We start from the raw sequence: 27433 nt of genomic DNA on the forward strand, positions 1-27433 counted from the left end.
TCAGGGCTTTGTGGCCGCTGCAAACTATTGATTGATAAACGTGTTTTCTTGTGACAGCTTTGTGTGTCGGAGCAAAGTCCACCCACCCCTGCCCCCGTTTGTGTGACTTTACGAGGCTGTCACATCTACGAGCCGCCCCGCTCACATCCAGTGATTGGAGGCTGGTTGACTGGTTGTTCCTTTCCCTTGGTTTTTCTTGAATTTCTCTGTTTTTCTTTCTGCTCGGTGCTACAGGTGCCACTGCCCCCCACAGCTTGAGGGGCCAGACTGTCAGCAGACGAGACTCAGTTTCCTTGGCAACGGCTATGCCTGGTTTCCCCCCATAAGGCCGTGTTTTGATAGCCATCTTTCACTGGAGTTTATGACTGAGGAGGACGACGGCCTGCTACTGTACGCCGGCCCGCTGGCAACTCTGCTTCCTGGGGATAGCGAGGACTTTATGGCCATCGGTAAAGAATGAGTCTGGATAATTAGATGTGTGCCAAGCAGCCTGCAGGCCATTATTTCACTAAAACCTGCAAGTTAATTTGGTGTGTTTAATTACTGGGTGGTAGGAAATTAGATATATGAGGCAAATTCAGTTCGTCAGTCTTCTACTGAGGGATATGAGCCGTGCAACCGAATCATACCAGAAGTATTCAACGTGAGGCTACACAGACACACCAGCGTGACTGTGAGTTGCATGAGTGTGTGTGGTTCTTTGTTGACGTGATATTATCTTTTTGCGTCACCGTAGCTTCAGCATCACAGCAACAGTTCAACCTCTGTTCCTGGTAGACATTTTGTCTCCTGCTCAAAGACATGGCAGCAGGGTTTCTTACTGCTGACATGATGGCTCAGATGTGAGTACTTAAAAGTGACGCTGTCATATTTAGCTAGCTAATTAACCTTAATGAAGCCTCTTCACCAGAAAGTGCTGTAAAACACTGCAGGGAACAGGAGGTGCACCGAACAGAGTTGTCTTGGGCTGAGGAAGACCTTTTTCCCTGCTGCGTCACCTCTTTGTGGCTCCATAATGCAGACGGAGCTGTCATTAGCCTCCAGCTAGGTATGGACGTGGCTGAGTCGTTCTGCTTTTAGAGGCCTGAAGAAGTGATGCAGGGGAGATAAATGTTCTTGTGAGCTCATGGCAACTATTTGTGAGTATTTAAATATTTAAAAGACAAAATACACTTTTTGGTTCAAGTATTATTTTAAATTAACAGTTGGAGGGTTGTAAACATATGCTAAGTGACTTTGTAGCTTTTAATGGCAAAGTACTAATTGTTTAACCTTGCTTATATTTCTCGGTCCCACACACACACACACACACACACACACACACACACACACACACACACACACACACACACACACACACACACTTATGAACAGTTACCACAACAAGGTTTCTGGGCTTTTTCTACTTGTATGGTTCAATCACCCAAATTACACAGAATTATTTATCACTTTCCACAGGAGATAATCATGCTGATTGTCTTCTCTTTATCAGTTTTATTCATGCCTTCAATTTCTGACTCCACTCCAAACATTGGGGGGGAGCTCACTCGTATTTCTGGTGCCAACATGAATTAGATAAGATAAACAACAAGCTGCGTCGTAATCAGAAGGGGGGGGGGGGGGGCGGGGCATCATGAAGTCGGGTGACACCCTGACCGCTAATTTAAGTGAAACTACTCAGGACTTGCTGCTGCATGTGTCGTCACATTCACACCATTCAGTGTCTCAAGTATTCTTTGAAATTTTTTTGTCATCATCTTATTTTTTTTATGTATTTTGTCGTTCATGTGTTTGTTTTGAGATGAGATTGTTTTTCCAAAGTCTCTTGACTTTTATATTTTTCTGTCTCTCTTTCTATCGTTTCTAGAGCTGATTGGTGGGGCACCCAGTCTGAAAGTTAACCATGGTTCTGGGACCCTGGTCCTCCAGCTAACAAATAACGTCGGGGTGGCAGACAAACGCTGGCATCGCCTGGATGTGAGGAGTAACAGCAAAGTGAGAGAAGTGCAATCATATGAATGGAAACTACAATGTGTGCAGTTATTTCTCAAGTGGTCCTGGCGACAGCAGCCTCCCACAGCCCCGCATGCAGCTGTGATGACCTCTCTTCACTCTTCCCCAATTTAAAGGAAGTGCGCTTCACTCTGGATCGATGCTCCAGCGCAATTGTCATGGAGACGGAAGGCGTGGACTCATGGGCGATGACAGAGGACCGATCATCCTGTGAAATCCGAGGGGTCACACCAAACAGGGACAAGTAAGATCAATAATCAAGTCCGAGCAACTGTGCAGGCTTCAGTCTGCCAGCACAACATCAGCACGTGATGGGTCACAAAGAGCTTTTATGATATTTCATCATACATGAACGAACTGGTTACATGCACAACTGTGGCTGCATGCTTCTCTCTTGAAACGAGCTTATTTGTTGTTGAAGTGGCCAACAATTAGATTTATAAATTCTCCGCAGCTCCTCATGGGAAGGAGCTGTGGTTACCAACCACAGAGTCGGTTTCTCCTCTTCACTGCTTTTAAACCCCAAAAAACATTCATGGTCCTGGGGGACAGTGGCTACATGCCCCGTGCCCCCACAGGGGTAAACATTCATTGTGTTTACCCCTGTGGACGCTAGCTCCTAGCAGGTGGAGTAATGGCAGTTTGCAATGCTGGAAAGCTGAAAACAGATTTTGGATATAGAATTATAGAGTACAGTAGCTAGGAATTATTTCTTAATTATTTAGATGCTTGAAACAAATATCAAGACAGCAACATCACAGTACAGGTTAGATTTGGTTTCCTGGGAGATTAGAAGTATCCTTAGTGTTCAGAAGGAATTTAAATAAGTTCATTATATAAGTAAAGCAGTGCTTCACCCACAAAGTTCCTTCAAGTCCTCATGAATACGTGTCCTGAGCCTACCAAGATGTTTTATCACCATTGGATCACTTTATTTGACTCCAGAATGCAGAAAGAGCCAGTCAAGTATATTTAGCTTATCCGTACTTGCGCCAAACGCAACCTGCTGGCTCCCTCAGTTACAGCAGCTCGCTTGCGCTCATTTATACTCTTTTCACACTGAAAAACGCGCGTTAACGCATCATTTCATGTAAACGTGCACTGAGAGGTAAACAAAGGACAACATGGACGTCGTAGAGTCGAATGTTAGCGTTGTCGTTGCGTGCATTGCAATGTTGTCTCTTTTGCAAAGCAAACAAACTTGGCGCAGACTGGAAAATGTCCGAGCGCTAAAGCAGCAAAGGAGGATGGAGTTTGTGGCTCATCTGGAAGGGAGCTGAAGAAGCGACAGGCAAAGCCTGACAGGCGGCACAGAGACAAAGTCAGGATGCGACAGGAAGGTCGCGTGAAACCTGAGACGACGCGGGTTGCCTTTTTCACACTACAGGCGAGCCGAGCTGAGCTGCTAAACACCCGGGTTGCTTGGCGAGTCGGTCGATGCGGGTCGAAATGCCGAGTCGACCCTTTCAGAGTGCCAAAAAACCCGTGTTGACCTGCTTTTTGGTGCAGTGTGAAAGGGCTTTACAGTCATGCCAAACTTCCTGAGCGCACAGCTGGATTGAGAAGACGTGGATCTTATCCAACGATGCACTCGAGAGTCTGCAAACGGACATTTGCTGCCAGTTGGTCTGCTGTGTGTAGTTGGTAGCTATCGGTCTCTGTTGGCTTCAAGCTGAAAACGTACTGCACCTTCTGAAAATAGTCAATTTTTTGAAGTTTTTTTCAGAAACCACAAAAAATGGAGACAAAATGTTATACGGAGTTGATATAGGGGGGAAAAAATGTCAAAAATGACTGAGGCAGTTATTTTAAGAAGGTGACGATACCTGGCTGTCTGCATCACAAAGGAAGTGATGCAGTGAAAAAAGGTCTTTATGAGCTCAAGCTCTTTTTGAGAGTGTCTGAAGGGCAAAATACACGTTTTGGGTGAAGCCACACTTAAATGCCTCTGTTACCAGTTATCCCCATGATTGATGAATGTATTGATGAATTTATAAATGCTCTAAACTCTTTGCAGATTGTAAAGCTTAGTTGACAACTGCAGCGCCTTGACTCTTCCCTCAGCACAGAAAAGAAATTGTGCTAACATTTGGTAGATTACAGTAAAAAAGCCATCTTATAATCGATGTTAACTGTATCTAAAATGGTGTTTATGAACAAGTGAGCCATTTATCAAAATCAAATCAGTTAGGTACTCAGCTTGTGCTCCGTCTCTCAGTGCTCTCCGCCCTGGAGGGGAGAGACTGGAGATGATATCCTCAGATATAATCCTTTAAATGCAATGAGTCTGTTTTTCATTGCCACAGTTTGCTTTCCGCCACCGTGGCCTCATTCTGCCTCCATTCAATTTGATGTGTTTAACAACTGACGTAAGGATTTTACTACTGCTCTGTTCTCTACATGTCAAGTACTGTTTTACTAGGCTGTAATCTTGGTTTGAGTTCAACTGTATGAGGTGCTACACAGTTACATTCTTAAACAGGGTATACACTTGCTAACAAGCTGCTGTTGGCGCAGAGGTAGACGCTGTGTGTTTTCTCATCTCCAGCCAGTTCTGAAAATAACCTTAACCTTAAGAGTTGCTGTGCAGAATCTGTCTGCTTGGGATTTTTTCCCCATCATGCATCCATTTCCAAAATAAAAAGAACAGTAATACGATACGACATCTGTTGTCCGAAAGCAGTAAACATAACGACAGCCTGAGCCAGGAAAGAATGAAACCATGAATTTTAACCTTGACAGCTCACATGGTTTGTGCTCCCCTTGTTTTCTAAGCTCGCATTCTGTGTTTTATTGAGTTTTGCATTGTAACCTTGAGAACTAACATGGTGTCTTTTGCCTTTTCTTCCTGCTTACATTCTCCTCTGTTTACATGCATAGTCAGAGATGTTTTGCTTCTTCTTCTTCGAGGTATCTGAATGGGAGTTACGTGCTGCAGCTCGGAGGAGTAAACACGAACGTGTCGTATGAATACCCACAGCTGCAGCACAAACACTACACTGGCTGTATAAGGAACGTGCTGGTGGACACCAAGGTACAGCATGGAACAGTGGGAGTACATGTCTAAATCTGTATTCTTTACCTGCTTGGATAGATGTGTATTTACAGCGAGTAAATAAGTGTTGAACAAGTCCCCATGTTTCTCAGTAAACATGTTTCCAAAGGTGCTACTGACATGACATTCACCAGACGTCAGTGACAACCCATCAAGCCCACACATGCAAAGAAATCAAACCTCAGATGTCCAGGAATTAAGTCGTGTGTCATAAAATGAAACGACAGGGAAGAAGTGTTGACCCCAGTTACTTAAATGTATTTGGTACTTTGAACAAAAGCCTTGTTGGTAATCGGAGCTCCAAGACGCCTCCTGTGTGGAGGAACTCGCTGCTTGTTTTGCGGGGCGAGCGCTCATCCAGGCCACGGCTGTTGAGTGCGTGACTTGTTTCTTTGGAACGACTGGACCTGCTAATTCCAGGTCTTTCTGAAGCTCTCCACCGCAGTCCTTGGCTCCTGGACAGCTCCTCGTTTCCATGGTGCAGCTCACTGGAACATTCAGGGGTTTCCACATCCTTCTGGAACCAACGCCTTCAGTGTCTGTGCTGCTACCCATCATGAGACGGTTCCTGTGTGACACCTTGGCCAGTGTTGTGCCTGAACGCATTCATATTTTGGAGGAACCTGAAACGAACGTACAGCCCTGCTGCCTAGTGAACGCTCCTGTGAACGCGTTCCCTCTGGTGTCTGTGAACGGTTCGCTCTCTCGTTCATCTTCGTTCAGTGGGGTACCAGATTTCAGGAAAAAATCCAGCTGAAAAATCTCTGTAAACACCTCTTAATATATAACGGAAAAACACCCAATCTGGCAACACCAGCCACCAGTGTCGCGCCGCCGCACGCATCATCAAAACAGAAAGCGGCATGGAGGAGGCGACAGGAGCGGCATGTAGTTCCAGCCCACGGACGAGACGAAACTGGACTCAACAAACCAGCAAGGATTGTGTCGTAGGGTCATTTAAACGAGTTTAAACGAGTTTTATGACAAAGTCCAGGAAGATGGGAAAAGTCTCACATTTCCGTGCAAACTCTGCCCGCCAGGTTTCAAAAGGAAAACATGCACTTCAGTCACAGCCACCGCAAACCTGAAACGTGTTGACCTGAAGCACCCGGTAGCCTCTCACGGAACGTGCAGGTAAATAAAGGATGTAGGAGGATACAAAGTTGAAGATGAAGATGCAGTCTGACGCTTTGTCTGATTGTTCGAACTGAGACAATAACTGCTGTCTGTGCTCCTACATGGGCTGGAGCAGCCATTTTTAAAAATAGTAGCTCAAAGCAACATATGGGAAAAAGAACTGAACGAGTTAGAACTGTGAACTTAGTTCAAAATTTTGAATCATGAACTTTGAACTGAACGAGTTAAAATCTGCCAACTGAACTTTGAACCAGTTCATGTAGAAAATGAACTTGCCCAACACCGACCTTGGCGATGAGTCACCTGTTCATAGGCCGTCAGTCGGAGCTGGACCAGCTGATATTAACGTGAGGGCGGGGCTGCTTTTGACGACTGACAGGTTTCAGCTGCTGTCTGGGCCTTTTTGCACCTCCTTTTCTTCATGTGGTCAACACTTCTTCCCTGTGTCGTTTCATTTTGGTTTGATTTCTTTGCATGTGTGGGCTTCATGGGTTGTCACTGACATGTCAGTAGCACCTTTACAAACACACTCACTGAGAAACATGGTGACTGGTCCACACTTACTCCCCTGCTGTAGATGCTGGAGTGCCGATGTCTCTGCAGGACCGCATTCTTCTGGTCCAACATCTGTTTGTCTGTAGATCGAACTATTGGAAGCAGACCCACAGTACAGGAGATACCTCACATTTAGGACAGTACATCTGTTGTTGTGTAGTAAATTTAAAATATGTAACAAATCACACAACTCAGCTGTAAAGTCTTCCGACTACTTCTTTGTATTAAAACAGATACATTTCCTATATTATCGTATTTGTGTCTCTCCTGTTTGCTCTTCTGTCTGCTGATAATAAAGTAGATGTTTATTAATTACAGCTTCCTTCTGTTTGTGCCTTCAGTATTACCTCAGCCAGGAGGTCCTGTCTGGGTGTCGTTTGTTTTTTTTGGTTTGTTCAGCAGGATATTCTCAAATCTATGAGGCTGATTTTTGGTCCAAGGAGGAACCAGTTCAGTTTGGGGCAGATTAGTCGTAGCAACACCAGGTAGCAACAGATGATGCAGCAGCAGCAAACACCTGCAGCATCAGTCAGGACTTTCAGCTAAACAAATCAAATGCGAGGCACAAAACTGTTGTGGATCAACCACATCAAACGCCATCCAAATCGGTCAGTCACTTGCTAATGTGAAAGCTAGGTTAGCAAACATGTTTCGTGTTAGCTCGGCAGCTATCCATTAGCTTACTGCTAGCTCTTTGGGATGTTATTATATTGTGATTGCTGAATACTTCAAAAAGATGAGAGCTTTCCAATGCTGGCTTTGTTATGATGACTACATGTCCTCGTTAAGAAGATTCTCTAGGTTGTAGTTTACTTCCCCCAGACCGACGACAGCGTAGCACCAGTACACGCACGGGTTTGCCATAATACTGTAACTACCTTGGGAGGAGGTTTGGGGGGGGGGGGGGGGGGGGGGGCATGAGACCTGAAACCTGACTATGTTCAAGTCGTTGTACTTGTTAGGCTGCATCCCTTCACTGCAGCTTCTCTTCTGCTTCTCTCGATGCTCTAACCCTACTGGATTAATACAGTGCATCTCATCTCTTATATGAAGAGTCATTACGAGATGGCACTTTTGAGAAAAGACCAATCAAGCATCAATATACCTGTAATCAATCAGAGATCAGGTAATAGTTTATGGTCTCCACATAAGATCACTTTTTTTCCATGCAATCAATTTTCTTACACTCTTCCCTGATTGCTTGCAGAGAAGAGATGTTCACTCTATCATTTTCTCTCTCTTTTACCCAAGCTCATATTCTTCTGCTGTTCTTCCCCTCAGCTGTACGACCTTGGTTCCCCGGCTGAATCCTCCAACACCGTGCCGGGCTGCCCTCTTATTGATGAGCACTGCACTAACGTGGAGCAGCTTCCTTCCTGTGGCAAGAGGGGACGCTGTCAGGGCGAGTGGGGCTCCTTCAGCTGCCAGTGTGAAGCAGGGTTTACTGGGCCGCAGTGTGAACGAGGTATAACAGGCAGTAGTCCGAGTACTCCATCGCAATGTGACGTGGTCTAAAATGTCAAGTCGCTGCTGCTGGAAGATGACATCGCCGTAGGGTTTTATCAGAGGAACATCCTCGCTGTGCTCCACTTTTTCATTTCCCAGTTGACAGCTGAATTAATTAAGCACGCTTGTGTTGTTTTTGATTGACAAGTGGCTCCAGAGTACTCCTTTGATGGACGGAGTCACATTCAGTTCCAGTTCTTGTGGTCGCTGCCCGCACGTCAAACAAGGTTCCAGATTGGGATCCGGACACGTGCCGCTGCCGGTGTCATCCTGAGCCTGCTTTCCCAGGAGCAGAACGAATACCTGCGATTAGAGGTGAGTCACGCCTGGTCACTCCTCACTCCACCTTGACGACTGTGATTGTCTTGTTTTTGAGCCTTCAAATGATGATTAGGGCCTGAAAAGTGATTGCTGCAAATGCTTGTCAGAGGGAGAGTGAGTAATACCGGGGTTGGAGACATATGGGTGGATACGGAGGGGGCTGCTGATTGACACATGTATGGTCTCAACAAGGTCTTTCAGGAACTCTGTAGAATGTGTCTTTGGAGATGCTGCTATTTAGGAAAAATAGCTCCCATTTATTCAAGGTTATTTTTGTGTCTGGTTAAATATTTCACATAAATTTGGTATGGTAGGTAAGCAGCTGCATCCACTGAGAGTCAAGAGCAGCCTGCTCTTAGATGAAGGTTGGGTCCCCTGTGCAGTGCTGCTGCCACAGTGTGCTTCAAAGTCATGTCTGCATCCAGGCTGCTCACTCCACCTCAGTCTCACCCAGGAGACCAGTCCCTCCCTCTCAGAGCTGCGCTGGTGCTGTGCTGTACTGCAGCTGTGGATCAGGAGGCAGAGCAGGTCATCCGCTAATCGCTGGTTTGGCGATTGGCCTTGCATGGCTGCCCCGCCACCGTTTGTGAGTGAATGTGAGAGTCTGTATTGTAAAAGGCTTTGAGTAACGTTAAGGTAGAAAAGCACTTTATCAATGCAGTCCATTTAGCATTTTTGCTGAATGACACATCCCTGAATGGATATAAAGCGTGGGCTTGGGGCTTTCATCTCAGTGTCTGTCAGGCACCTGGAAGTGAATGCCTCTGCCTGGACTTTTGCTTGTGGTGAACTCACTCGTCAGCTGTTTGCAGTGAACCTGTCTCACTTAAGGTCTATTCCACAACACCCGCCTGTCTTTGTGCTTGCTACATGTTCGACAGCACTGTTTAAAGCTTTGGCCTCTCTGGGGTTTTTACGCTACATGAAGAAAAACAGTGTTGTCCTATTTCCTTGAGTCTGTCCCACAGTGACAGGAAAAGGAAAAGGCTGTAGCCCCGGCTGTTCACGGGCTGCGAAGCCTCTCTTGAACTGACTTGTTGAGCTGTTTAAAAGATCTGATGTCTGCGGGAAAGTTTTTCTGCCCCTTTGTCTCAAAAGTCTTAGAAACACTTGAACAAATGCCTGGTGTGTTTTCTGACAACAAACCCTAAATTAAAGGGCTGTCTCTCTGCCTTTTTCCTCTAATATGGCATGGAGTGCACGCTGAGTAAATAGCCACACTTCCACACAAAGGTTACCAGGGGCTGGCTGAGTAAAATCAACACGTGGCTCTCTGAGGACGGCGCTGTCTCTGGAAAGAAAACATTTCTTAAATGCCACCAGTAAAGTAGTTTTTTGGGAATAACTGTCATGAATCTAAAATCCCAGCTTCTCCTTTTTTCTCACACAAATGTGATTTGACTTTGAAAGTGAAATACATTTAGACTTCAGACATTCACTTTGTGTTCGTTGGTGATTGGGTGCATCTCCGGAGGCACTGCTTAGAGTTTATTGAATCCGAATTTTTCTTTTTCTATTAGTTGAGTATTTAGTGAGGCGTGTGTGTGTGTGTGTGTGTGTGTGTGTGTGTGTGTGTGTGTGTGTGTGTGTGTGTGTGGTGGGGGAGATGCATTGGAGATGCCCTGCTGAGGGAGCAGTAGTTTATGCAGGCCAGTCTGAATGTGAATTATCTTGCCCCACTGTTTCCAATTAAGCTTTGGACATGTACAAGCTGCAGTTATTGGAGCTCCTCATTGGTGGAGTCCATTGTGTTCACTCATCCTTAACTGCTGAAGATAATTGTTGTTTCTTGTATACCTTCCCTTTGGGACGACTCCAGCTCCTGCCATGCACTGATGTGTGCACGCCAGCTTCGCAAAGCATCATGGCTGCAAAAAGTGCTGAATTAATTTTGACCTCAGGACTGTGGATGCTGTTTTATTTTCTGGCAGGTTTCACCAGTTATTTCTCTGAAGTTGAATTTGACAAACCAGGGTTCAACCTTTTCTTCACCATGGGAGCTGGCCTACTTCTCACAGTGTTTTTATGCTGGAGATGAATATTCACATGCTGGAGTCGTTTACCTGAGGAAGAGCCTGCTGCGTCCAACGTCACTTCATGGGCTTTATAAAGTATGAGGAGGGAAAGACCATTGTCTGAAGATCCATTCTTCTCTACCTTTACAAGTGTTGTTTTCTGCAACCGGCCTAAAAATAGGTTTGAATGTGCACAGTGTTCCTGACTCTGATGATTCTAAGATCTTTTTCTGGCCGTCAACACAATACGCAGCTATGTGGCAGCAGTCCAGCTCTGTCAGTGTCACCCCAATTTACAGGTTTATCCTCACTGCCAGCAGTGTGCTGATGAGAAAGCTCATCAGCTGACTTCTGTTCCAAATGCAGTTCAGAAGGTGATGCCTCAAATGTGCAGAGCATCTGAGAGGACTGAGCATTCCCACAGCATCTTTCATTCACACACTGGAACTGTAAAGCTCTTTTTCCTGTCTCAGATTATTCAGGGTTTGCTGGCTGTTTTGTACAACCTCGGAGATGGAGACTACAACTTGACACTGCCGTTCCATCGCCTGGATGACGGGGAATGGCACGAGCTGGAGCTGAGCCGCTACGGTCGAGAGTTCAGTCTGCAACTGGATGGGGGTGGAGGACGGCGGGAGGTTACAGCTTCCCCTGGGCGGAGTCAAGAGATCATTATTGACCCTTCTGTTGTGATGCTTGGAAACTCTTTTCCCTCAGGACACAACCGCAGTTTCCTAGGTGGGTTCACTGCAGATGTGTTGAAGTGTTCCAAGTTCAGTTAAAGGAGTGAGTATATTCCTGGATGAGGGGGAAGTCACAGTCAATGGACGCTGCGAACTGGCGCTTGAATGTGGGTAACTGTCAGTGCGCAAACAAATGTCAACAGGCAGGATTCAGTAGCTGTGAGTTCCGGTGATTTCAGTCCATCTTCACATCATGACTCAAAGTGTCTTGATCCCACACTTTCATGCTGATGAGAACAAAGTGAGTCAGTGGCACTGATCTGTGCTGAAATGATGTGTTAGACTCCATGTTTCCCACAGCATGAGCAAACGAACCAACAGAGAAAATATCCTGCAAATAAGTCCACGCTGACATCGTAGCCCAGGGCTGTTTGTGTGCTTGGTCTGCAGGTGTGTCAGCAAGTCGGTTTCTGTTTGTATGTGTCTGTGTACCTGAGGTTACATCCTTGCTGTTGTTTAAATGTAAGTCCATAAAAGATTTAGCCTGAGGACTGGTGTCTCGGTGTGTCTTCTGGCATCGTAAAAATTCAGATGTTTGTTTGTTTGTTTGTTTGTTTCTCGACCTCCTGTCTCTCGCTCCCTAAAGGCTGTATGCGCGATTTGCGATTTAACCACCGCCCCGTCCTCCTGGACCGGCACCAGCCTTCAGAGGGCCTTCAGGTGGTCTCTTCCCAGGGCATCTCCATCGGCTGCTCCTCAGAAGCCTGCAGGAAACATCAATGCTCCCCGCCGCTCGTCTGCGCAGACCTCTGGAGACACCACGAGTGCAGGTCCTGAAAATATAAAGAATAAATACCCCACAATGCACTTACATACTCACACACACACACACACACACACACACACACACACACACACACACACACACACACATCCAGAGACAAGCAGCCCATACCAAAGCCTTGTTTATGATGAAATAATAATGCTAGCACTCTACTCATAAATTCTGTGTAGACGTGATGTCACAACCGGCTCGGTATGGCATTGCTTCAGCAGCGAGGGGAAAACAGAAAATTTAAGTATGAAGAACACAAGATGAAATGCTGCTACAGAGGTGGGCCCAGTTCCATCTCATTTGTCGGTAGTCGGTTTTATTTCCGTAGTCACAACAAAGATTAGCTCATGACACTGAACAAAGAGAATTTAGAACCACCAGAGACCCAACAGCTCCCCGTGAGCAACACCTGGCAACAGCAGTGACCAGAACTGCCTTCGAACGGGCAGAAACAGCAGAGCAGACCTGGTCTTCATGGGGCGGCCATCTGCCTCGACCGGTCGCTACAAGAGACAGAGGAAGAAGACTGAAGTTCTTCATTTGCTCGTATCAAACACAGTGTTGACATGACAATGACTGACACCAAAGGAAAAAGGAAGGAGTGACTTAACGCAGGTCCTAATAACCGTTATAGATAGATAGATAGATAGATAGATAGATAGATAGATAGATAGATGGATGGATGGACGAATGGATGGATGGACGGATGGATGGATAGATGGACGAATGGACGGATAGATGGATGAATGGACGGATGGACAGATAGATAGATAGATAGATGGATAGATAGAGAGATAGATAGATAGATAGATAGATAGATGGATAGATTGACAGATAGATAGATGGATGGGTGGATGGATGGATGGGTGGATGGATGGATGGACGGACAGATAGATAGATGGATGGATGGATAGATAGATAGATAGATAGATGATTGATAGATGGATGGGTAGATAGATGGATGGATAGATAGATAGATGGTAGATAGACAGATAGGTGGATGGATAGATAGATAGATGGTAGATAGACAGATAGGTGGATGGATAGATAGAGGGATGGATAGATGATAGATAGATGATAGATGGATGATAGATAGATAGATAGATGATAGATAGATAGAGAGATAGATGGATAGATAGATAGATAGATAGATAGATGGATAGATAGAGAGATAGATAGATGGAGGACCGCTGCTCCACCCTGCTGCACTCATGCTGATCTCCTCATACAACCCTGATGGTGTTAAAGCAAATCAGCACTGTTGCTAATAATAACAGTCCATCCTAGAGAATCTGTGAGGTGAGAGAGAGCAAAGACTTTAGAGGAGAAGTCAAGCTGGTAACATACATGAATGAGACATGAATGAGTCCAGAAGGAGGGAGAAGCTCAGTGCATCATGGGAGTCCCCCGGCAGTCTAGGCCTATGGCAGCATAACCAGCAGCATCCTGGGAACGGAGAGTTTTAGTTGTTCCTTTCAGATATGAAGATGCCTGATCAGAATCTTGAGTGAAAGGGTTCATGTGACCTCACATTTGAGTCACAATGGCAACAGTCATGCTTTAAAAACAGCAGCAAATCAAACAACAGTCAGAATTAGAACCTCATCTAAAGGATGTTCAATAATTGAAGCTGGAGGAGAACTCGGTGAGCCCCCCTTCTTGGCTGGTGCTTCTGTTGGCAGACCCCTAGGGCAGGAGTCAAAAACATACAACACTTGTTTCTCTGAAGGATAAAGTGATAAAGACAAAGAAACAGCAGGCAGCTGCAAAAACGGCAAGCAGAGGTACAGCTGAGGGCTATAAACCAGAGCAGAAGGTCAGGAACAGACTGTCGGCACAAGCCTGGTGATTTGGCAACAACGAGAGAGTCTGGTGAAGTTTTGAGAGTGACTGAGGCTGCAGTGCTGGCTTGACCACAGCTGAGGGTTTGCAGGTAATCAGGTGATCACTCTGGTAGAGACACACCTACACAGTAAGACAGGTGAGGCTGAGCACCTGTTGCAACAACATCTTATGAGCTACTTCAAGTTAGTCCACTTTTTATAGGGAAGGTTGCATCACTTTCTGTTGTGGTTAGAGGGGTGGAACTCCACTGTAATTGATGAATAATTCCCTAAAACCTTACATTAGTGGATAAAAAGCTGTTGGATCCAAAGTCTTTTTGATGAAAATAATTAAAATTTACAAGTGTAGAATTCTGTAAGCTCTGTGTTATCAGTTGTGTATTGTAACTCTTGATTCTATGAGTGGAAGAGGAGCCCTCAAAAGCTGTCCTCAGAGGGGAAATCACTGCACTGGCTTTGTGGTGCAGCCCTACTAGGGGGTGCCCTACTAGGGGGCGCCCTATCGGGGGCAGCCCGACTAGGTGGCAGGTCTCCCTCGCTCTGTTGCTGCACCCCACCAGTTCTAATAATTTTAACTTAGTTTAAACTTTTTTTGTGGAACAGCGGGAAATTTGAGAGGAAAAGCAGCACTTGGCAGCGCGTCAGCAGGTTCAGGGTTCAGTGGTCACCAGGTTCATAAATAGGCATCAAGCCTCACCTAGGCCCAGTGCTAAAGTTAGCTAGCTGTAGTGGTCTAAATTATAAAACCGCACATTTTTTTTTTACAGTGTGAAGGAAGATTAAGAGCCATTCAGTCCTTGTTCACATGCACATTATTAAGATTTTCAGTTGCTTCCCAGTGCATCCAAAATTTTTCTGGCAGTGCCAATGAGTTTAAGGGGTTTACCTACTTATATATACTTAAAGAATCTGGAGTTACGATGTGACATATAGCAGTAATGCAGACAGGCAACAGATGTGAGGATGGAAAGTTCACTCGTCCACAGTGAGAGCGCAAAGATTAAAGGACATGTAGAAGAAAAAGGAACTCAGAAGATGTCAGCTTGTGCTGTACCTCGGGGGGGGGGGGGGGGGCGTTCTGTGGATGACTCGGCTCCTGATGCACTAAAAGTTCTTGTGATTTTCTCACTTGTCAGAGGCACAAGTGCTCACTCCCCCATGCTGAGACTGAGTCAGGGATATGCTTTCTCTGCCTTATTTCTATGGGGGGGCCTTGAGGGAAATAAGTCTTGACTAAAAGGGGTTTGTCTGGATTTTAGATGTGAGTTTGGGATTTGGCTGTGGTTCCATCCCTTAATAGAGAGGCAGGGTGGTGAAAGTGACAGCGTGCATTGTTCACCATCGTAGACACCGTCAGGGTGAGGCGCCTCTTTGTTTCTGATGATAATATCTTGAGTGATATTTGCAAGCAGGGACGCCCCTGAGAGCAACATCCTGGGTAAACCCTGCTGCAGAGTCAGAGAACCCTAAAGATTTCTGACAAAACAAGGATGTGCACAGTGTTCCGTAGCCTTTGTGGCCTTCGTAGCCTTTGTGGCCTTAGTGGTCTTCATTGCCTTTGTAGCCTTTGTAGCCTTCGTGGCCTTCGTGGTCTTCGTAGCCTTTGTGGCCCTCGTGGTCTTCATGGCCTTTGTAGCCTTCATAGCCTTTGTGGTCTTCGTAGCCTTCGTGGCCTTTGTAGCCTTTGTGGCCTTCGTAGCCTTCGTGGCCTTTGTAACCTTTGTGGCCTTTGTAGCCTTCGTGGCCTTCGTAGCCCTCGTGGCCTTCGTAGCCTTCGTGGCCTTTGTAACCTTCGTGGCCTTTGTAGCCATTGTGGCTGGATGACATGCAGCACACACTTCCATCAAATGACTGAACTTAATTTGACATGAATGATGAAGGGCCAACTGTCTAATCTGAGCCTGTTCCCACAAGCTGTCCTGCCGTGACTGTGCATGTTGGCACCATGGATGTAGCCGCGATTTCCCTGCCCACTTTTGCCAAACTGACCGTTAGCTTCGTCCCCTGAATGTAGAGGAGGACTAAACCATGGCAGTATAGATCCTGGCCATGCATGACAGCTGCAATGGAGCCTGGCTCCCTTGTCGTCAAACTCCAGCACTTCCACTATGGCAGCGGCACAACCCAGAAGAGAAACCAAAATGGAGGAAGCTGGGCCAGCGGGCCTGTGCCTGCTGTCTGGATCTGAAGTAGAGGTGCAGCAGCAGTAGCAGCCTGCTGGGATAGCTCTCCTGCAGCTCTCCTGCAGGCCTGCAGTATGAGTGCTACTGTGGCTTGAAGATGTGACTGCTGGATGCAGCAGGGGGGCACCGCTAGACCTCCTCATTCTTCACTTACTGACTGCTTCTGCTGTGGAAAAACAGGCAGCAGAGCTCAGGTCACTCAGTAGGTACGCACCCCTGAAGCAGGTCTGAGTGGGGGTCCATGCAGGACCCACAACCCCCCCCCCCCCCCCCCACTGGATCTGAACCCAACAACTAAGGGTCTGGAAGGGCGAAGACATCCAAAAAAAGGTCATACAAAGTTCCTGTGCAAACAGACATCCGTGTTTGTTGTTGTTGCAGTAGTAACGTGAGGGCAGTCCAGAGAGCGTCAGTTTAACAGGTTTAGTTTTAACACCGGCTGTTGATGGTTGATGCCATGATGATGTCATCAGTGGTGTCTGAGCAGATCCACAAATCAATACTTAACAATGACCTAATTGATACTGAAACGAGTTCCAGTTATGCACCTTTTTACAGGGTGCCATCAAGGGTCGAGTTCCTATCTACTCCTGCTGTAAGCATGTTCTGGATCCCTTCAAATGAATAGAACTCCCATGAAAAAATAAAACCAGAGCTTGAGTAGCTGTTGGCACATTCAGTCTGATCAGTTTTCTGTCACACGCTTCCAACTGAAGTGTCCGCCAGATGGCAGCTCGGCTGAGTTCAGTCCTCTTAAACTGTGTGTCTAATAGAATGTCAACTTGAGAGAACAGTGCATGACAGCAGGGCTTTCGGAGCCTTGGCTGATCCTTTTAACTCTGCAGGACCACTAAGTCCCTGGCTGTAATTTTGAGACTCCAAACCAGTGTGGGGCTTTACAGTGTGCTTGGATATCCATATTCTGTGACTGCAGCACAGCCTCAGGCCACTTGGCACTGTGAGAAGCAGGGGGCAAGGGTGACTGATATTCAGGGGATATTTTGTATAAATATACTGCGAGAGTACTACTGTGAGCCAGCTGTAGTGTCTCAGTTCCTTCTTTGTCTTTTTTTGTCAGTTTGAGGACAGTTAACGCTGTAACTTTCAGGCAGCGTGTCTTTGAAGCAGATGTAAGCGCTGTACAGTCACTCCTGGAGGATTTATTTTCACACTGTCAGCTTACATTGCAGCTTCCCAAGTATCTCTTGTCTTTGCTTGACACCACCATCGCCTTTCCCCTGTCTATGCAGGTGCCCTCCAGGTCACATGAACAAGGACAGCCCCCTGGGCAAAGTGTGCGTCTACACGCTGTGCGCCAGCCGGCCGTGCCGCCATGGCACCTGCGTAGCTCACTCTCCGTCCCGCTACTCCTGCCACTGCATTGAGGGCTACCGGGGACGCCACTGCGAGGTGACGCTCGCCATGTTCCATAACGAGGACAGCAACAGCCTCAGCCTCAGCTCCATGTTTGCTATCAGCATCTGTGTCATGGCCTTTCTAGGTAGCTATGTTGACTATGTCCTCTTCTACCTGTGGTAACCTGCGCCATCGTCTCATCACCTCTCTCATTATGTGTGTTTTTGTTTGCCTTTTTTCATCTTTAGTGGACTGTTTTTCATCCTGCTGCGTTTTGCTCTCACTGTCATGGAAGACGTCTTGCATTATGTTTGCTGTTATCTGCAGCAACTCCTGTTTTATTTGTTTGTTTGTCTGAAATCTCTTCATGCACGTATCATGTTGCAGTATTGATCTCTTGAGTTGTGCCAAGACGTGATTTTCCCCTGGGAGGCTGGTGGGAACATGAAACAAATATCTGCATTGGATGAGAAGCTGAGATGGGAAACATTGTAGGTCTTAATTTGTTATTCACAGGGAGGCAGTAAAAGTCCCTGGAGAATCAGCGAGTTTCTTTATGTGTTTTTCTATATTTCTCATCTCTTCTCTGTCCCCTGTCTCTTCCAATGTTACGCTCTGACTTCAGAAGTCAATTTCACTCTCAGCCTTACTTTTTATCTGTCCAACTTATTTTATTTCCACCATCCACTCAATTTTACTCCCCCAGTGTGTGTTTTTTTTATTTTTTGTCTTTCCTTCCACATTTCTTTGTATACTTCCTTTTTCCCAAGACAGCCTAAATGTGCCCATGTTGTGTACTTTAGCGAGGTTCTCGAGTTGTCGTCAGTTATTACACACGTCAGGATAAACCTCTAAAAGTTAAGACATGTTTAGGTCGCTCACTTCTTAAGTTCAATAAAGGTCACTTCTGGGACGGCTGCTGGGTGACTTACAGGGTCAAGATGAGTTTTCAGAGACATCAGAAAGACACTGAATGTGAGCGGGTAAAGACGTGTTGGGACGCTCCTCAGTGACTGTGCTCATAGACCCCAGCACTCACTGGGCTCAGGGATGGTTCATGGGACTACAGGTTAAATGTCGGTGTCAAGGTTGGGATTGATAGTGATAGTAATGGTGATAGTGATAGTGATAGTGATGGTGATAGAGATAGTGATTGTTATAGAGATAGTGATAGTGATAGTGATGGTGATAGAGATAGTGATGGTGATAGTGATGGTAATAGAGATAGTGATTGTGATAGAGATGGTGATAGAGATAGTGATTGTGATAGAGATAGTGATGGAGATAGTGATGGTGATAGTGATACAGATAGTGATATAGTGATAGTGACAGAGATAGTGATAGAGATAGTGATAGTGAGATAGAGATAGTGATAGTGAGATAGTGATAGAGATAGTGATATTGATATAGTGATAGAGATAGTGACAGTGATAGAGATAGTGACAGTGACAGAGATATTGATAGTGATTTTGATAGAGATAGTGATAGAGATGGTGATATTGATAGTGATAGAGATAGTTATAGTGATATTGATAGTGATAGAGATAGTGATAGAGATAGTGATAGAGATAGTGACAGTGATAGAGATAGTGATATTGATAGTGATAGAGATAGTGATATTGATAGAGATAGTGATGGTGATAGAGATAGTGATGGTGATAGTGATACAGATAGTGATATAGTGATAGTGATATTGATAGTGATAGAGATAGTGATAGAGATAGTGATATTGATAGAGATAGTGATAGAGATAGTGATAGTGATATTGATAGTGATAGAGATAGTGATATTGATAGTGACAGTGATATTGATAGTGATAGTGATAGAGATAGTGATAGAGATAGTGATAGTGATATTGATAGTGATAGAGATAGTGATAGAGATAGTGATATTGATAGAGATAGTGATAGTGATATTGATAGTGATAGAGATAGTGATATTGATAGTGATAGAGATAGAGATAGTGATAGAGATAGTGATATTGATAGTGATAGTGATAGTGACATTGATAGAGATAGTGATAGTGATAGTGGTAGAGATAGTGATAGAGATAGTGATATAGTGATAGAGATAGTGATAGAGATAGTGATATTGATAGTGATAGAGATAGTGATAGAGATAGTGATAGAGATAGTGATATAGTGATAGAGATAGTGATAGTGATAGAGATAGTGATAGTGATAGTGATAGAGATAGTGATATAGATAGTGATATTGATAGAGATAGTGATACTGATTGAGATAGTGATATTGATAAGAACAAAGGTGGTGGGTGGGAGTCAAAACCCTTCTGTGTTAAAATAAAACTCCCAAACATTTTAAGTTCAGTAACTATTTTGTTTGTTTGACGCCATGAATGTATATTTTAAAATAAATCTGTATTATTACCCTCCTTGATCTCTTAAGTGGCTCAAGGGACTAGACCAGCCTAATTTTAAGTTTTTCTTTTTTAAGACCTTCAACTGATCTTTCAGATAGTTTTTTTTTTTAGCACCACATAAATGAAAGTATAACTTTTCAGTTAGTCTGAGAACCTCACCTACCAAATTGATTGCTAGTTTTCATTGTACCAAAATCAAAGTCGATATCTTCTGAAAGGCAGTTTGAGGTGGAAGCCTCTTAATAACCTGTTTTGTGTGGCGGCAGCCTTGAGGCTTCTTCAACAAAAACCAAGGAATAACTCTTTATTAATGACAAAATCTCACAGGTGGGGCGGCGTGGCTCAAAGGTAGAGAGAGAAGCCGTCTAGCAACCAAAGGGTTGCTGTTCGATCCCCACTTCCCCCGGTGACCATGTCCAAGTGTCCTTGAGCAAGATACTGAAGCCCTATCTGCTCCTGATCGCCCTGTGAACCCCGCCTCTCACCCAATGGCAGCTGGGATAGGCTCCACCTCCCAGATAAGCAGTATAGAAAATGGATGGATGGATGAACATCTCACAGGAGAGAATGATAGTAATTATATTTATTGATGTCTTTGTATATCCTTATCAAAACAAGAAAACAACTGGGACTAAATAAATCCATTCTTTATTCATCAGGCAGAAAAGGAACGTTTCAGGTCCAGGATTTTATTGGACTATTGTATGCAATTAAAATTTTAAACTGGGAAGGACAAACCGAAATAAGATGAAAAGACAAAACAATACCACAGAGTTTAAAAAAATTTGAGGAATGACTGGTTTTCAAAAAATATAGATTGAGTGGGTAAGATCTGGGACTAGGAGGCTTGAGTTTGAGAGCCTTCACCGACAAAACTCGGTCTTCCTTTGAAGATTTTGACTTTTCAGATGATCTAACGCCGCTCTCTGACACGGAACAGGTCATATGATCAGGAATCCATACGGGAGTCTGACCACTGACTGCCTTCTAGGTGAGGAGTAGAATCTTCAAATCAAAAACTTTGAATTGAGGGATATGAGGTTTCATCTGGTCTTTGTTGAGAACCAAGTGGCTAATTCTAGCCATTTTGACATTTCTGACTGATAATGCTACGTAAGTGATGAGATATAACTTGAGTTCTCTGGGTGCTGTTGGTGCAAGACTTATATAATTTTCGAAACAAATGTATAACAAAAGCTTAAACTCTTTATATTTTACTAAGTTTAAGTCAAAAATTGCCAGTGGCACCGGATTAAACCTGCAATGAAGAAGACATTCCAAACATTCTTGCTTTTATTTACCGGAGGTATGGAAAGTTTTGTGACATGCACTTTTTCAAGTCAGAGAAAAAAATGCAATAATTATTCAAATTTTACACCATGTCACAAAGACGGTACCCAGGCAAACCAAAAAGGACCTAAAATACTACCCTGGGGAACACCACAAGTGATTTTTCAGACAGAAAAATGTCATTTTCAATTGAAAAAAATTCAGTTGTAATCCTCAAGATGATGACCACATAACTACTGTCAACATCAAATTATATACATGTACATACATACATATATGTTTGTGTATATATGTACACACACAAACATATATATATAAACATCTATACATACATATACATACATATATACATTTACATGCATATGTATGTATCATGATTAATGATAATCACATATGAAGCTCAGAAATGGTTGCAGATTAATTGTTGATTATGCAGCGAACGGTTTGATGAACTAATTATTTGAGGTCTGGACCTGAACCAGTCAAGGACGACTGATTCATTCATGTAAACAATCCCATAAAACTGGATTGTTGATGGTGCCATAAGCTCTGGAACGTCTAGTTGGAAGAAGATTACCTACCAACTACACAACACATCTGCTACCAGCGGGGACTTTTAAATATGCATGCTCTGATTTCTCAACACAACACATAACACTAAAAAAGAAAAACTATCACTTTCGTTCATGTGCAAGTTAATTTTTTGCTATCTTAGCGGAGGAAATGAGACTCCTCTGGTCCTCACAAAGACAGAATGGGGGATGTGTGTGAGTGGCTTGCATGCTGTTGCACTCACAACCCTCTGAAGGGCCACATTGCTGTTTATGAGTCTTTCTGTCAGAGACAGGCTTATAAAATGCTGCAGCAGTTCAATACACTGTCCCTGCCTCTATAACTGACTCAACATTCCCTCCAGGGCGTGTGGCCAGTATTGGGACATCACTTATTCTTGCTCTCCAGAGTGAAACGTATAAAGCGGTCTTCAATATTTGATAATGAATTCAAAGATGATAAAGTGTGGCCTTGGCATCAGTCATGAAAAATCATGGGGTGCTTGCATACTAACTCAAAGAAAGCGTTGTCCATTTGAAGCGGTTCGCCCTCTCTGGCTGGTCAGGCATTTATATTCTAGTCACTGACTGCACCTGAAGAATCAGTGACTGTTTCGCAGATCTCAGAGTGTAAAAAGCAGACACAGACATTACGCCGTCTCATCTGGGAGCGTAAAGTAGAGAAACCACACCAGTGCTGAAGCTTGTAGAAGAGTTCTGCACCTGGAGCAACAGCCCTGGATGGCTGTGGTAACGCAGTGAATCCAGGGGTTGGCAGCTGCCTGTGTTGGGTGTGTACTTGTTTAACGATGACCCTCATCCCCACAGGAGCCGCTACCATAAATACACACCCTGCGCTCTAGCTGCTGCCTGGGTACTAAATTAAAGGGGGATTCCTACTTGGACTTGGTGTGCATTAAAAGTTAAAATGATCATCCATTATTAAGCTCTACATAAGCCATCGCAGATAGAGCAGCGAGTGAGTTCAGCCTGTGCTATTGACAGAAGCAGATGAGCTGATGTCTGACAAAGCCTCATTAGTCCAGCATCAAGCCCCATGTTTTGCTTTTGAAGGATGGAAGAAATTAGCTTCCTATATGGGCCCTGGATGCTAAGTGCCTTTCCTTTTACTCCCTGAAAATAAATCATTTTTCAGATCCTCCCCATCCCTCACCTGCCTCCTGTACTTCCTTTGTCGGTGTTCTTTTCTCCACCCATCCACTGACATTGCATTCTGTCTCATTTCTCCTCATTAACCTCAGACTGGGGCTGCAGTGAAAGGGTTAAGTGTTTTTGATCAAGCTGTTGCAGTTGTTTTCTCAGTGCTCATTCATAATGCACCAGCGGTCTGGGCTGACATCATAATACTCTGTTAACGGTTGGAGGGCAAAGAGGCAGCAGCTTTATGGATTGATGAACGACCGTGATGTTTGTTGTCCATCGTGAGTGATATCGACCGTACTGGAACGTAGCAGCACACTCCAGGCTGCAGTGGCTGCAGGTGTAGGCGCAGGCAAGCAGAGTGTGTGTGTGTGTGTGTGTGGTGGAAGAGTTTGTGCTTCAGCCCTCCCAGCTCCCCTCGTATAGAAATGTGTTTATTATCGGCTGGGGTGCTGCTGAGGGTTGAGGTGAGGCCTTCAGGCTTCACCTGTGAGCAGGTTTTCTGCTGAGAAGGAGCCTCGCTGGCACCGGCCCTCATCAGGATTCTGGTGTTTCCTGAGGTTCTGTGAGGAGTCAGACGGTCGTAACACTCTCACTCCTCCTCACACTGGTGCTTACAGTCCCTCTTCTTTTATATGAGCAGCAGACAAGGAGAAACAGAGCAGCATTTGAGGCTGAAGAGAGTCCTGGCAGTGAATAAATCACAAGTTTTAATTGAGATTAAAACAATTTTTGGTGGAGATTCAGGCGTGGAGAGTTGTTCTCTTTATTTGTCTTTGTGCATGAAAACCTGCCTGTCAGTGTGACCCCCAAAGAGCTGTTGGTGCATTATTCTCTTTCAAGGCAATTACTTAAAAAATCCAGACTAATGTGATTACCTCGCATTTCCCTGACAATTTCCAATTAAACTGATACTTAGCACGCACCATATAAACGACTCTAGTTGAAATGGATCCCATCTAGTGCAAGAGATAAAAGCAGAGGCCAGAGAGGGAATGAAATAACACTGAGCAACTTAACGGGTAATGAATAGCACCAAGTGAAGCACTAATGTAGGAAGAAAAAAGAACGACAGATTAAAAAAGAAAGAAAGACGAAATGTTAAAAAACAGATAGCGGGGAGGGAAGAGGGGATGGCAGAGAAAAATATTGGTTGAGATTAATTGACTTTAAAGGTCAGTCCGGCATGTTGTATAATTCAGCACACAATAGCTGTGATTGATGTGTATGCTTTAGGACCTTTCCGGCTGGGCTCCGCCAGCGCTTCTCTCTCTCTGCTCAGCCGAGCCACTGAGGCTTTGAGTTTAAGCTGGGAGGAGCAGAAATTCAGTTAATAGGTTTCCAAGGAACTGCAGTCTTTGATAGAGGAAACAGGCAGCATCAAAGCGGAGAGGTGGAAGGTGGTGCCTTTGTTTCTATATGTGCTCCATTCGTATGTTCGAACCCTCTCACACTCCAGCTAATGGGTCTTACAGGACCGCTGTGATGGAAATTCTGTTCACGCCATCACGTGTGCATCATTATTATTGTTCAGGAGTGTGTTGGGTGCTGCGTGATGCTGCGTGAAGAGAAACATACATGTAGCACGCGTGGGTCGTCATTGTCTCGCCACTCATGTTGCAAATGTCATGTCCACTGTCTGCATGTGTTGTGTGAGGCCTCGGCTGAGTTGCCCTGCTCTCTGGCACCCCTCAGTGTTGATGCTGGGCCTCTTCCTCTACTCCTGCTGGAGGAGACACAAGGGTCTGAAGGAGGGCGTGTACCATGTGTCCGCCCACCACGGCGAGTGGGAGGACATCCGGGAGAACGTGCTCAACTACGACGAGGAAGGTGGAGGGGAGCAGGACCAGGTATGTTGTGGGGGGGGGGGGGGCACATGAGCCTGCACACCTGTCACAGGCCGCTCAGGGTGCAGGGCTTGTCCTCTGTAACTAACCGTCCTCTCTGATCACACTCAGCACACACACACACACACACACACACACACACACACACACACACACACTTACACACGTCATTTGGGGGCCAGTCATTAATAAATTATTAGTCGAAAACCAAGTCTGAACCCTCAAACAGCCATTTTTTTTTAGGGGGGGCTCCGTGAAGTCGTTGCCCACCTCAGCAGCAGGCCGGTTGTTATCCTGGTGGGGCTCCATCATGGCGGGTAGTTGATAAAGATCAGAGATGATATCAACCCTGCAGACGAGTGGACATCTTGATACTTACTGATGAGTGGTGTGTGGCAGCGTGTGTGTGTGTGTGTGTGTGTGTGTGCGCGTGCGTGTGCGTGTGGCAGGAGGGGAACACAACCACAGCAACAGGCTTTTTTCACTGAGCCACAAAAAAGCCCTGAAACTGTCTTCCAGCTCAGTCGACCATCCAAGAATCCCCCACATCACTTCCGTGATGATGTCACACAGACGCAGCGAGCTCGCTACTCGCTTCAGAGAGCAGGGGTGAGGCACCCAAAGGCCTCCCTCTCCCACCTGCTCAGAGGTGGATGGAGGTCAGAGACGCTGACCCGCTCAGTCATTCTGAGGAAGGTCAAACTGACGGCGTCTCTGCTCACGTCCCTCAGAGGCAACAACTAATTCCTCTGCTGGACACAGAAAGTGCGGAGTGGTCGGCTGTAGTTTGGCAGCGTGACTGATATCGACATGGTGTAGTGATGAGGAGGCTGCCTCCAGGTTATTTACCGCTACCGAATGGTAATGAGCCCAATTTACTCCTGCATACCTTTCTTTCTAAACTGCTCACACACTGGTGCGGGGTGTATTTGAGATATTAGACTGTGAGCGGGATCTGGGCAGCAACGCTACACGCCAGCCGGCCAAGCAGCGCTCGCTGGAAGATGGTTGGCGCCTTGAAACCGAAGCCAAATCTCAATCCCCTGCAGATCTGGAAATGTAAGTCAATTAGCTGAAATTAAGCAAGTACACACCAGTAGCTGCTAATGCCCTGTTTTAATAGTGTTGGTAAAAGCGCCTCCAACCCCCCAGATAATGAATTACTTGGCTAATCAATGGTGCTGTTGTTGCAGCGCCTCCTCCTACGAGGTGGATCTTCATCTGTAGCCCGAGGAGCAGCTTCACCCTATCAGAGGCATCAGAGCAGCCGCCTGCAGCTCAGGCTGGAGTCATGAGGCACTGTTGTTGTTCATTATCTCCTCCATCCAAACAGATTACACAGGCAAAACTGCTCACTCCTCTGTCTCCTCCCTCCCTCTCCCTCCTTTCTTCCTCTCCCTTTGACCCCCGTCTCTCCCCCTCTGTCTCCTCTCTTCCTCCCTCCCTCTCTCTCCTCTTTTCCTCCTTCCCTCTCTCTTTAACCCCCCCCAGAACGCCTTCAACATGGTGGAGCTGCAGCGATCCCTCCAGCCTAGCCCGGCGCAGTCGCTCCGCTACAGCTACCCCCAGGGCCTGGTGTCCTACCCCCAGAGCAAGGTTCCCCAGGAGGACCACAAGAAGGGGGTGTCTAACGGGAGCGGCAGCGCGGTCATAGCCCTGCGCCTGGCCATCCCCCCCTCAGAGAGCCAAACCCTCCCGTCGCCTCTCACGTTCCGACGCTCCCAGAAGTCCCTGTCCTTCTCCAGCCAGGACCTGGCCCGGTACCTGTGTGAGGTCATCAGAGACATGGAGCACCCGGAGGACCTCGGAACCATGACCGCACCGCGCCGCCCCTCCAGGAGAGAGCGCGGCCTGGCGGCGATGCGCTCCCTCAGCTCCCTCAGCGCAGCTCAGGGTTCAGAGACCCGGCTTCAAGGGGCCCAGAGCAGCCGGCTGGACAGGTTCCGAACCCTCCGAGCTGTGGTGAGCGATCTGAGGGGAGAGTCCAAGGCGGCGGACGGCCAGAGAGACAAAGTGAAGGAGAGCAGAGGGCCGCTGAACTGCGGGAAGAGCGGGTGACGCTCCGGGAGAGACCGGCAGCACCGAGACCTGCACCGAGCAGGGTCCGGGTCCAGACATGAACATTTGAACTTTTCTCTTCTTTGATATCCGCTGAATGATCAGACGTGGTTGCTGTTGATGTCTGTTGTTTACTCTGCACCGTCCCGTATTTACTCCCCTCGCGCACTTTTGGAAGTCAGAACCATTCATGTCAGAAACTCACGAGACTGAAAGTCTGCTGAAGGATTTCTGAGGAGGGTTGGGTTGTTTTTGCTGTTAATGACTCATGAAACCGTTGATGTGATCAAATGGTCTTCGTTTCATTTGTATTCTCTACTTCCTTTGAAATAAATGAATATCTTTGATAATATCACCTGGCCCGGATGCAAGCCCTCGTTTCTGATCGTCGCACCTCCCTCTGGGGCGGGAGGAGGACATCCGGGACCCCAGCAGCTGCTGCTGCGTCCGGCTGACTGGTACCAGCAACAGGGGACGGGGATGGAGGGCGAGGATCTTCGGCCTGCTGGAAACTGCGTTGCATGAGTGCACACTGCCACCTGCTGGCGAGTCTCTGTTACTACACTAGACATCAACCAGCAGCTTCTGCGCGACACCCAGCGGAAGTACGTCACTACTCATCTGTCAAGGCTTCCGCCCATCCT

General features: G+C 46.0%; 1 protein-coding gene across 4 annotated transcripts in view; it reads left to right on the top strand.

Annotated features, from left to right (window-relative positions):
• LOC147258181 (neural-cadherin-like) overlaps positions 1–27102 on the top strand; it is a 105485-nt gene extending 78383 nt beyond the window's left edge. For all 4 annotated transcript variants that reach the window (XM_086208113.1, XM_086208114.1, XM_086208115.1 and 1 more), the window contains 11 exons: positions 235–449; positions 1868–1995; positions 2130–2257; positions 4924–5047; positions 8042–8225; positions 8415–8581; positions 11076–11340; positions 11932–12115; positions 17398–17648; positions 24580–24734; positions 26223–27102. In XM_086208113.1, the coding sequence (XP_086064239.1) occupies positions 235–449; positions 1868–1995; positions 2130–2257; positions 4924–5047; positions 8042–8225; positions 8415–8581; positions 11076–11340; positions 11932–12115; positions 17398–17648; positions 24580–24734; positions 26223–26789 (2368 nt within the window). In that variant the 3' untranslated portion in view covers positions 26790–27102. The remainder of the gene's footprint in view (positions 1–234; positions 450–1867; positions 1996–2129; positions 2258–4923; positions 5048–8041; positions 8226–8414; positions 8582–11075; positions 11341–11931; positions 12116–17397; positions 17649–24579; positions 24735–26222) is intronic.
• The last annotated feature ends 331 nt before the right edge of the window (positions 27103–27433 follow it).

The sequence above is a fragment of the Aulostomus chinensis genome, chromosome 7 (assembly GCF_037954235.1).
Source record: "Aulostomus chinensis isolate RoL2024-O1b breed Wild chromosome 7, RoL_Achi_v1.0, whole genome shotgun sequence".
Lineage (NCBI taxonomy): Eukaryota > Metazoa > Chordata > Actinopteri > Syngnathiformes > Aulostomidae > Aulostomus > Aulostomus chinensis.